Below are 11,916 nucleotides of genomic sequence, written 5' to 3'. Positions count from 1 at the left end.
TTCATTTACCAAGTGACATCGCAAGTCGACGCAAACGCAGAATGAGGTCTGTGTGGACGTGTTTGCGTTGGAAAACAGATCTGCCCAACAAACAGTGATGCACGTCAGAAATTATAGTGTCTCGTTATCTCAAACACGCATTTTAATTGATCCCGTATTTCTATATTATTTGATTACGTAATGTGAAAGGGAAGTTTTTATCTGGCTTCGCGCAACATTATATTGATTAGCTTGGGTGTCTTCCTGAAGGTGATGCGCGTCAGAAATTAAAGTGATGGCCCGCAATTAAAATTTTAAGCCGTTGTCTTGGTTAAAATCATCGATCCATGGCCAAAAAATGAATTAGGAACAATAATACAGATTAATAAACGAGTTGACATTCGCTTTGTTCTGCAATTGCGATATCTTTGTGTTTGTGCTGAGTTGCGATCTTGTTGGAATAAACAAACCTGACCACCTTGTGTGACTATCATGGCGTGATAGCGTGGAGTCGTTGGCTAGTTGTATAATAACTAGGAAAAATCTATCGAAACTCATAACCTCAGGCACTGACCATATAGCCAACATCAGCCGACTTTACTTCTCCAAGACACTATTGATCATGCATCCTTTCAGCATTGAGTACCTAACTTCTCCTGCGGCTGGGAAAAAGATACATCGATCATCATCACCAGCCTCTGTTGACAGCGACACTCCCAGGACACCATCTCCATCCAGTAGCGTCTCCTCATCAACCAAGTCTCCATCCTCCTCGCCTTATGGACACGTCGTCGACTCCTCGGTTGCAGAGGCCCTGATTTTGTTAGAGAGACACGCAGCATCCACCAGAAGCACGAAGGAGAAGACGGAAAAGCCACCGCATTCCTATATTGCCATGATCTCCATGGCCATACTCCACGCACAGGACAAGAAGATGCTCCTCTCCGATATTTACCAATATATCATGGATAATTTCCCTTACTACAACAATCAGGACAAGGCATGGAGAAACAGCGTCCGGCACAATCTCTCCCTAAACGAGTGTTTCATCAAATGCGGCAGAGCTGACAACGGCAAAGGCAACTTTTGGGCCATCCACCCTGCATGCGTCGAGGACTTCTCCCGTGGCGACTTCAGGCGCAGACAAGCAAGGCGACGGGCTAGACGGAGCAACCATCGGGACATCGACATCGGACAGTTTTCGGGGATGTCTGGTAACTTCAAGTACAACCTCGGCTACATGCCCATGAACTGTCCTCCAGCTTTCGCAGGATACCATCCGTACTCTACTCCGATTTACGCCCAGCATCAGTACCCCATGACATCACAGATGACATCAACACCGACGGGTTACGCGGGTGGATATACGCAAGGTATGATGTCTTCACCAGCAGGACTACCATCGCCGATGTTTTTCGGAACAGGAGGGAATACGGCAGCGTGTCCAATGTCTTTCGCTCAGACTGGATTGATGCATACGTCATTACCGGCGTGGTAATTCCTTACGACAATAATTATGTCCTTTTAAAATGTAGTATGAAATTGTGCTATCATCAGAACCCATAGCGATGGAAATCTTCTGTTGTATTTCTCAAAATAATGTTCTCATGCAAAATGCTGTTCAAAGTGACAATGGCATGTAAATCTTGTGCTTTCATTATATTTGTCTCTTCTCGTACACACGTCGTATTGACCAAGTGTACATGTCACAGTTTGTAGGCCTATGAATTAGGTTGTGCTCTATATTTGTATACGTTTATATTAAACGCAATTAACCTTATGTAATTCTAATCAAGTATAATCGTGCTCGTGCTTATGCCAGCAACTTGTTTTACCAAAAATAAAACGGGATGCCTTGTTTACAATGAATCCATGTGTTGTCTTTTTATTAGCATGGACCAGATACTTGTGCAACTCCTTTCATCGATGCACCAGTCATGTCAGGTTGATAGCTAACTGTACATACGTCACCGTCCATAAGCAGCACACGCGGAGGATTGAGAAGAGGGCAATCTAGTAACTTCCAGTGATGTCGCCTGATGTCCTCCATTACTGATTGCTCCGTCGTCAGGAGACAAGTTTTCGTTTAGTTTCAAGTTCTCTCCCTTGATGGCTCTCGTGTCTCTTTATGGAAAACTGTCATGTCAACTGGTATTATCGGTCTTTTCACAAATACCCAGGCCATGATATGGCTCATTCATGACAAGCGAGGATGACTCGGCACAAACTAATAACCCAGAACCTTTAGCACTGATGTTGCTTATTCAGGGTGAACAGGGTGTTACTTCATGGACGAAATAACCTGTCTTTCAGTGCTGTCTTCCGGAGACAAAGGGTCTGGAGACAAGTTTTCGTTTAGTTCAAACTTCTGTCCATAGATGACTCACTGACCGTTGAAGTCACAACACTATAACTTGAGGTAAGCTGTCTGTCCATCCATTATATCAGTAAAGATTCCACACTCAAATATTGTTGTTTCTTCCAAAAGGACATCATAAGACCAGGCTCTGGTAGCATAATATTGTCTAATATCGATTGATGCAAATTTTATGTTATGTTTTGTCTTGTTTTCATGTTCAATCACCCTCGTTTGAAAATACCGGCTGACAGGTCATGTCTGTGTTTTTACACGTGCATTTGTTAACACCTGTTTGTGTTGGGCTCAAAGCCGGCTCATCTGTGCCTATTATCTAAGGAGAAGGGAGTAGAGAATATCATTGTAACAGCCAATATATCTAGACTGGCGGGAAAAAGTGCACTACCTACACTTCTTCGTGCTTCACTCCGGACACAGTGGCCTCGGTCTCATCTCTCACCTCACATATCCAATTAGGATGACGCAATGTACTGCCCCGGGAGTCTACTTCGCGCTGGGCCGGGTGGTAATCAGAAGTAAACAGTGAAGATACCGAACACACAAGAGATATATTCATTATGACATCAATTTTATTGATAAAGATGAGATATATACATGAACAACTGAATATACAGGCATTATTTATACAATATTTACAAAATTTAGACTATCGAATTGCATGGAACGCTGTTGACGACATTGTGACGCCCGCCACACTATTGCGCATGCGCACCCATCCCAGAGTTTAAACTCATGGTCATTGCACTCCACATACATGTATAACAATAACATAAATAGCACTTTCTGATGACTTCCACAAGGCAACAAAATGATGCCATCAGCAAACTACTGGCGATCAATCGAATGAAAACTATGTTGCATTAGCGCACACGGTCGACAAAGATGAATTGTATTTGAGTTGTTCCCAGTGCTTGAAACCGAATTGACAAAAACCCTATTTCACCCGCAAAATATCCCGCAAATAATGCAACAACGTCATGGACTAGATCTGTCTTCAACCAATCTTCACGACATATCTGCTGATAATGCCATTTTAGACGCCCATTCAAGATTAGAGTCAAAATAAATAATGGGTAAGTTCAAAGTTCAAGAGAAGTCTTTCATTAATCGAGGGTTCGTTATTCTTACCACGCTGGTAGTGAGGTATTCCCCGGTCCATTTGAAACGAAAGACATCGCTGACGCTGCCGTATTCCCTCCTGTTCCGAAAGACATCGGCGATGGTAGTCCTGCTGGTGAAGACATCATACCTTGCGTATATCCACCCGCGTAACCCGTCGGTGTTGATGTCATCTGTGATGCCATGGGGTACTGATGCTGGGCGTAAATCGGAGTAGAGTACGGATGGTATCCGGCGAAAGCTGGAGGACAGTTCATGGGCATGTAGCCGAGGTTGTATTTGAAGTTACCAGGCATCCCCGAAAACTGGCCGATGTCGATGTCCCGATGGTTGCTCCGTCTAGCCCGTCGCCTTGCTTGTCTGCGCCTGAAGTCGCCGCGGGAGAAGTCCTCGACGCATGCAGGGTGGATGGCCCAAAAGTTGCCTTTGCCGTTGTCAGCTCTGCCGCATTTGATGAAACACTCGTTTAGGGAGAGATTGTGCCGGACGCTGTTTCTCCATGCCTTGTCCTGATTGTTGTAGTAAGGGAAATTATCCATGATATATTGGTAAATATCGGAGAGGAGCATCTTCTTGTCTTGTGCGTGGAGTATGGCCATGGAGATCATGGCAATATAGGAATGCGGTGGCTTTTCCGTCTTCTCCTTCGTGCTTCTGGTGGATGCTGCGTGTCTCTCTAACAAAATCAGGGCCTCTGCAACCGAGGAGTCGACGACGTGTCCGTAAGGCGAGGAGGATGGAGACTTGTTTGATGAGGAGACGCTACTGGATGGAGACGGTGTCCTGGGAGTGTCGCTGTCAACAGAGGCTGGTGATGATGATCGCTGTATCTTTTTCCCGGCCGCAGGAGAAGTTAGGTACTCAATGCTGAAAGGATGCATGATGTAGAAATCTTTCCGACAAGTTGAAAATTAGATAATCGTTTAGCTGTTGTCTCTAAGTAAACTGAATTGATATGATTTCGATTTCTCGGGTAAAGCTTTTATATTCTGGTGATTACGCGCCCATCGTCACTGGTTTTGACCACACAACGGCGGGTTCCGTGTTTGTCGCAATTCGATCGCAACTCAAAGCAAACAGCGCTGGAATCCGCTTACAATATTTTGGCATTCAACCATAAACATCCCATAGCGCATTGATTAATTGGCCCTTTGTTTTATACTTTATCGCACCCCACTTTCCCTCCCAATTTATTTGTGGGTCAATGTTTATAAACAATGCATGACCACGGGACACCATAATTTCTGACGCGCTTCACTTTCGGTCGGTCGCCCAAGCCAACCAATGTTTCTCAACGCAGGGGAGAAACTTGCCCGTCAGATATGCACCCCATCAAATATGTCCTTGTCACTTTTCAAAAACTTTTTATTTTCAAATTCAATAATCACAATCGTCATTATCTAATTTTCCTAGATGTTATTTGACGAGCCTTTGTGGGCACCAAAGGAAACGTTGTAGATGTAACGATGAAGCCTTTGAAGCCATTTGCTATTGCTCTGTAGTTTCTGACGTGCATCATCAACCGAAAAAGGGATACCCTCGCCAACCCAGGTTTCTCAAAGCACGAGTGCTTGTATCTTGTTTGCGATATACATGTTTTTTTCTCTTCTTTTTGTTGAACCCATAGGCACTGCTTTAATTTCTGACGCGTACCCGTTCAAAGACACCCGGGCCAATATCCGGGGCCAATATAGTCAAGGTTTTTTCAAAGTATGTAGAGATCGTTCGGAAACATTTTTATCGACATATTTTTTTTATAGTTCGTAGGCAATGTTCCTCCATTTACATTTTAATGAAACGACTACTGGATGGATGATTTTGCTTTGAGAATCAATAGGCCTATATTGATTGGCTTGGGTGATTGACTGGGGTGATGCGCGTCAGAAATCGAAGTCCCATGGTTACGCAGTGTTTGTCTGCATTGTTTCCAAGGAAAAAGGGTGGAGAAATCGAGGTGTAATAAAGTATAGAACAATACACTAATTGATCTTTTACTACTTGGTTGTTTATGACTGAATGTCAAAATAAGACAATCACGATCCATGAGCTGTTTGCGCCGAGCTGCGATCAAGCGGGTTAGACCCAAAATTTAACTTGAGACAAACACCGCAAGCGCCACACTGGGGCATCTTCGGAATAGTGTAGAGACAGTTCTAATCATGAATGATAGCCTGAGATCTGTTCTAAGATCACTCATCACTCTGAGATGACACTGCGAATGCTGTGGTATCGACCTCGACCATCCTAATAGGAGAATGACGTTTAGGATGATGAATGCGGGCATCGCTAAAACTCCCTCCTGGCGATATCTCAAATGCGCGATATCTAAGTTGGGACTGACTAACCATTCTCGGCGCCTCGTTCCCTCCACCATGCACCGAGACAACACAGCACTGGACGAACTAAACTGTTTCCTTGTTTGATGTTACAAACACCGAACCAACTCAAACACGCACTGGTCGACCCAGAGATGGCGAAATTCCTCTCTGGTCAAATGTTAATCACTGACCGCAAAATGGACGATTTTCCACACCATTTTTGTAATCTTGGGTTGTACTCATTGACCCTAACATCGTTATGGAGGTTCTGCCAAATACCATTATCACGCGCATCGAACAATCTAAGAGCACGTGACTGATAGATCGTTGGTTTGGTTTTGTCGTATATCGTATTGTCATTGTTCATTTGTGTTTGAATGCAAACTAAACGGAAGTAATTAGCAGTAATGTCGTTTGAGACTTAAACGGTATGAGGGTATCCATTTTACCCCTTAAACATGTTGCAATAATATAAGATCGAACCGACTCCTGTGAAATTGGAGGAACTTCGTCTGTGGTGTGTCCGGTGCGTTGTACACTCGGTCACAGCAAAATAATATGAGCTCTTGCCTGATTCTTGATAACTATAACGGAGAGGTGAAAAACGAGAGAAGTCAGCAAGTCAGCTCGTCCTCACGTCGATTGGTTCCGATGTCAGCTGGTCCTTAGGTCAACTCGTCTTCAGGTCAACTACTCCGACTTGTTCGTCAGGTCATCAATGGACCCCATGTCAACCGGTCCTCAGGTCAACTGGCCTTTGGGCCAACTGGTCATCCGGTCAACTGGTCCTCAGGTCATCTGGTCCTCAGGTCATCCGGTCAACTGGTCCTCAGGTCATCTGGCACTGAGGTTTTACTGTTCTTCAGGACTGAAAATATCGACTTATTACGATGACCCAAGGTGTTCTCGAATTTTCTCCCTGCATTGAACCAAGAGGTGAAATGATTTGCACTGGTTGACATCGAGAGTGCCTTGTTAGTTTATTTATTAGAAATCAAACAAAACATTGGAAAATCATTGTTCGTCTGCGATTGGCGGCCATGTTTGTTACACTTCCATTCTCGCCTGGTAAGTTTACGACATGGTTGTGATCATGCCTTTTCTACATAAAATACATCCCCAGAATGTTTGACTAATAATCCTTGTACTGTTATTTGGCGAAATTTGCGAGAACGATTTGACCATTGTATTCGGCCAACAATATCGTGCTGGCGCTGGCACGCGTTTTACCTGCACTCTATAAAATCGAAAAGATTGAGTGACCATACCATCGTCCAGGCTGTTATGAAAATTGGAAGTAGTGAAAACTTGAGGCCATCTAAATATGACTCTCAACAATGAACTTTGGCGGCTGTAAATTCATTTGCATCTGCCGCACATGATATTTCATTCAAAGCGTTGTGCCGTCGATTGGGAACAAAATCGCCGCCCATGCCGGCATAATCAGCCATACTCTCTCGAGATATTCCTCCCTTGATTTTTCAAATCACACTTATCCATCGCGAGGGAAACGGTCAAAATTAACTGATCATCCAGTTTATGACAGTTTCTGCTTCCTTCCGGTTGTGATGACACCTGGCTCTGTCTCCGGGCGCCAACGACGGGACCGGCCTCGACCTAGGAACAACGTGTCTGAACTCTGTAACTTGGCACGAATCATTGAACCAAAAGTTTACTAGTAAAAAAACACGTGCGCCCGTTTACAATGTGGTAGTAAAAACATATAGATTTTTTTATTCCCAGTCTCCACAAACCAGCTTGAAGATACACGTACGTCATTATTGATTGTGATGATACTGTACGAGAATATACTGTTGAGTTCGACTACATAGAAGAAGCAAAAAAGTTCTTTTGATCCTCAAATTAATGCTCACTACCAAAATATGATCAGTGAAAAACGTACATGTGGAGAAGAACGAATCAATAAATACCCATCACCACAGCAAAGTTCTCGAAAACCTTATCGAGTTGAGTTTGGACAAAATTTTGAATGCGAAGTGAATATTACAGTAATGCTGTGTCCAAGATGAAGGAAACATAAACTAAATCGGGCAGAATTAGAAAATGGTGATCACATCATTATCATTGTCTCATCCTGCCTTTTCGGTTGTGTCTACTCTATATTGTGTGAAAAACATGTTGAAATTCTTTAAACAATCGTCAGACATGACTGTCTCATCCCACAACTCATCATTTGACATCTCAAAGACGGTGATCACCTTGCCGGCGCCTAGAAACAAGGCTCCTCTCCCGTCGCCAAGACCGGAAAAGGCCGGGAAACTGTCATCTTCCGGTGAGAAATAGGGGCGGAACAGATTAACCATATCAGAGCAATCTATCAATTTTAACCTCAGAGGCAGAAAGAATGTGCTCAGCCAGCAATTAGTTGAAGAAGAAACATTGTTTCAAAAATCAGAACAGATGAAATTGATATCAAATAAAACGACGTGCATTCTTAAGCGGTTTTTGTTGCACCGACTCAAAGTTCTTCCGACAGCAACTCGTCATTTCGTCGCCAATTAGGAACCTGTAACAAACTGACTGTTCCCTCCATTCAGGGCCAACGAGGCACTCCGACATAATTAATTGGTGCATCAAAGGTCCTATTCACTTCCAACTGCGAGAAGCATTCTTTGGCAATCATTTCGGTTTCTGCTCGTTTGTCCTGCGATCAACAAGGCGGAGTCGCTGGCGACCAATGCTAGACAACCTCGGCCCGTCTGTTTGATGCAAATTAGCACGTTATTATCACAATGATGGAGGTGTACTTTATTCGGTGTTGAGATTTGGGACGAGGTTTTGTCCGGTAAGGTTAGTATCTGTATATATAGCTATGTTTATCATCAACAATCACAGATCTTCGTCAACATTGCCAGAAACACGACCCTGCTTACGTTAAACTCTTCAGGATATATCACAACATTGGGGAAAGTTTATCAACATCATGTCGCTCTACGTCACTAGTTCCTGTGGCCTGACGCACCCTGTCAACACCATCACCGACGACTACCTTTCTTTGAAACCAGACTCAACTTTCGACTTGGTGCAGTTTTCAACCAGCCATGCAGACGTCCTCCTACCACAAGTGAACGTTGCAACGCAGTCTTACGTTAAGTTGGAAAACGTCAGTCGCCTTCCTGAGAGTGCGGCAATACCTGCCCGTAACGACAGCGCCCCTGATTCGGACTCCTCAGGCGAGGATGTCGCCCAGGTGTTGCTGAACTCTGAGGCCAACAAGGACCCGTCGACAAAGCCCAGCCTCTCCTACATTGCTCTCATCTCGATGGCCATCCAGAGTCTGCCTCAGAAGAGGATGCTGCTTTCCGAGATCTACCAGTGGATCACGGACAAGTTTCCTTACTACCAGGGAAAGGACAAGAGCTGGCGCAACAGCATCCGTCACAATCTATCACTGAATGAATGCTTCATCAAAAACGGTCGCAGCGAAAACGGCAAGGGAAACTACTGGTCAATTCATCCGGCGAACACGGAAGACTTCGGCAAAGGTGATTTCAGGAGACGCCGCGCCAGGCGCCGGGTACGGAAGTGTGACGAGCTGCAGCGGAGGTTTCAAGACGGTACGAACGCACCGCCGCAGGACACGAGTTACTACTCGTCCTACAACAGCTACGTCCCCATGATGTCAACCTACGCTTCAACTCCAGCGCTGAGCAATATCTTTGGTGTGGAAAATGTCCTGTCGCGGGAGGAGCAGCTACAGAGATACTACCAACAGTTAAGTAACACTAAACCTCTTCCGAACATAACTAACGTCTCTTCGGTGTTTGCGAACACGGAGCCATTGGTGAACACTGGCTATCAGAACAATCTCTCCTCAATTCACCAGAGTCCTGTGTCGTCCACGCATCAGAATATACAGCAGCAGACGGCGGTCCAATCGGGACACCAGATGAACTTTTCCCCGTTACACCACAATGCTAATCCTTCCGTCTACCAGAACTCCATTCCGTCCGTTCACCAGACCTCAATTCCGTCCATTCACCAGACCTCCATTCCGTCCGTTCACCAGACATCCATTCAATCCGTTCATCACAATACTAATCCATCCGTTTACCAGACCTCAATTCCGTCCGTTCACCAGACCTCAATTTCGTCAGTTCATCAGACCACGATACCATCCATGCAGCAAACACATATCCCAAGTGGTCAAGCCATGCCTAATGCGCCCAGTTTCCAGGACAATTTCTTTACGCCTCTAGTTCAGACCCAGGCGTTGCCGTCCATGTCTTTGGCAGGAGCATTGCCGAGTTGGCAAGACACGCTGTCACGTCTTCAGACTGATCTCGGCGGAAGTGTGTGAGACTAAGTACACTTATCATGAACAGTCCGTATATCCGAGGCTCCTGTCCGCTAGATCAACTAGAGTGACGGGACATTTTCTCTACGGCATGGACATCGAGTGTTTGTTGTTGTTGTCTGAGCATTTTCACGAACACTGGGTGTATGATGAACCATGTGACCATTATGTACATTTTTGTATCTAACCTTGCCCCATCAGATTCCGTCCATTTCTGTGTGCGATATTGTTGAAAATAGTTTAAAGAAGTGTATACTCATGTATATAAAATCTGTCTCATTCGCAAGCCGCTAAGGTTGTATATAGATCGCAAACGACGTCCAGCCAATAAGTTGTTTTCTTGGACATACAGTTGCATACACAATAATGCTATGTACAAATTACTCCCCACGATCGCCGTGTGTTTATGACGTCATCGTCGCATTGTTTATTACTTTGTTGATTTATTGCATTTATTTGTGTAACTGTCACCTTATTCGATGAGTGCTAAATCTGTAGTTACAATAAAATAAATACCGAAAATAGTTGTTTTGGCTGGTTTCTGTCAAAGTTTGAGTCCGGTGTAACATTTTTGGTTGTACCCATATTTGAGTGTTTTCGAAACCATGAGGAGACTTAATTTATGGGCAGAGACCTGTATTCATCCACATAGAGCTTATCAAAATGTCAAGTTGTGGTAAATACATGGCTGGGATGGACCAAAGTGGAATTAATTCTCAATCTGTGGTTGATTCTTAATCTACAGAGTCAGGCCATCACAGAAATATGCTTTTTGATAATATATTTAAGAAAATGTGGTCTCACTGGTCAGTTTAGAACTTGTACTTTGACAGGGCCATATCAATGCGCCAGTGACGTTTTGATGGATATGGTGTACGGAAATCTTTTTTTCTCAGGCAATCGGTATTGGAATTTTTAAAAACTTTATTATGCTATTGGCAAAGGGTTCTTCTTGACACGTATAAAATTTTGTGCAGATTGATTGGTCCAATGAGTACTTTTTTCACCAAAACCTATGCACAACAATGTACACGTAATGTACACATGTTTTAATAGAGGACTCTGGCCTTATGTTTTCTTAATTTTTTTGGTTCTACATGTAGCCATTGTTATGCATCTATATCCAAGATACCTTTAATATTTACCATGAACTGAATTATATAATTTCAAGGACAAAGCTTGGAAAACTCAACCAATGGTAGAAATACATACATGTAGTAATGTATTTCAAATCGGGACCGTCTTGAGTAATAATATGCTACATGATTTCTCAAATTCCTTGGTGCGGCAAGACATTGGTGAGAGTGGTATGCCAGATGAGAACCGAGGCTTGCCAGAGAAAGTATGCCATCACGGCCAGGTTGTATTCCCAGGACCAGGGTCAGGCCATGTGCCAGTTACTCTCGAACACGGATGGCATGCCTGATGTGCCACAGGGCTGGCCAAAAGGTGAGGGTCCCCAAAAGGTCAGTCAGAGTTTTTCATGGTACGCCAGATCCTTTTCTGACACCAGTACTCTGACTGGGGTCAAGTTTCTCCGGAGACTTCCACCAGGGTGCAATGGTAATCATCTCCAGTGATACAACCCTGAAAATTCTCAAGTACCAAAAATGAAAAATAACCGAATCTTGTACTTGAGTGAAACAAACAATGGTGTGGTGCCGAAAATTATAATAAGACAATCTGCCTGCATCTTAAACACGTAGGTTATACAAGATATGACGCATTTTTCTTTCTTGACTTGCTGTATGGCATGTATATATATTTCTTATACAAACAATGCATTTTTTTAAAAACGTTCTAGC

General features: G+C 43.9%; 3 protein-coding genes across 3 annotated transcripts; 2 read left to right on the top strand and 1 right to left on the bottom strand.

Annotated features, from left to right (window-relative positions):
• Positions 1-41: 41 nt before the first annotated feature.
• On the top strand, positions 42-1,477 carry LOC135483921 (forkhead box protein B1-like). Its single transcript, XM_064764992.1, has 2 exons — positions 42-66; positions 546-1,477. Exons 1-2 carry the CDS (start codon positions 42-44, stop codon positions 1,475-1,477), a joined length of 957 nt encoding a protein of 318 aa, XP_064621062.1.
• Positions 1,478-3,480: 2,003 nt separating this feature from the next.
• On the bottom strand, positions 3,481-4,356 carry LOC135483912 (forkhead box protein L2-like). Its single transcript, XM_064764979.1, has one exon. It carries the CDS (start codon positions 4,354-4,356, stop codon positions 3,481-3,483), a length of 876 nt encoding a protein of 291 aa, XP_064621049.1.
• A 4,381-nt stretch (positions 4,357-8,737) lies between these two features.
• Positions 8,738-10,114, top strand: LOC135483910 (forkhead box protein B1-like). Its single transcript, XM_064764976.1, has one exon. The coding sequence runs from the start codon at positions 8,738-8,740 to the stop codon at positions 10,112-10,114; it is 1,377 nt and encodes a 458-aa protein (XP_064621046.1).
• The last annotated feature ends 1,802 nt before the right edge of the window (positions 10,115-11,916 follow it).

The sequence above is a fragment of the Lineus longissimus genome, chromosome 2, assembly GCF_910592395.1.
Source record: "Lineus longissimus chromosome 2, tnLinLong1.2, whole genome shotgun sequence".
NCBI lineage: Eukaryota > Metazoa > Nemertea > Pilidiophora > Heteronemertea > Lineidae > Lineus > Lineus longissimus.
The sequence above is the reverse complement of the archived record's forward strand: the minus strand, read 5'-3'. Positions and strand labels throughout refer to the sequence as shown.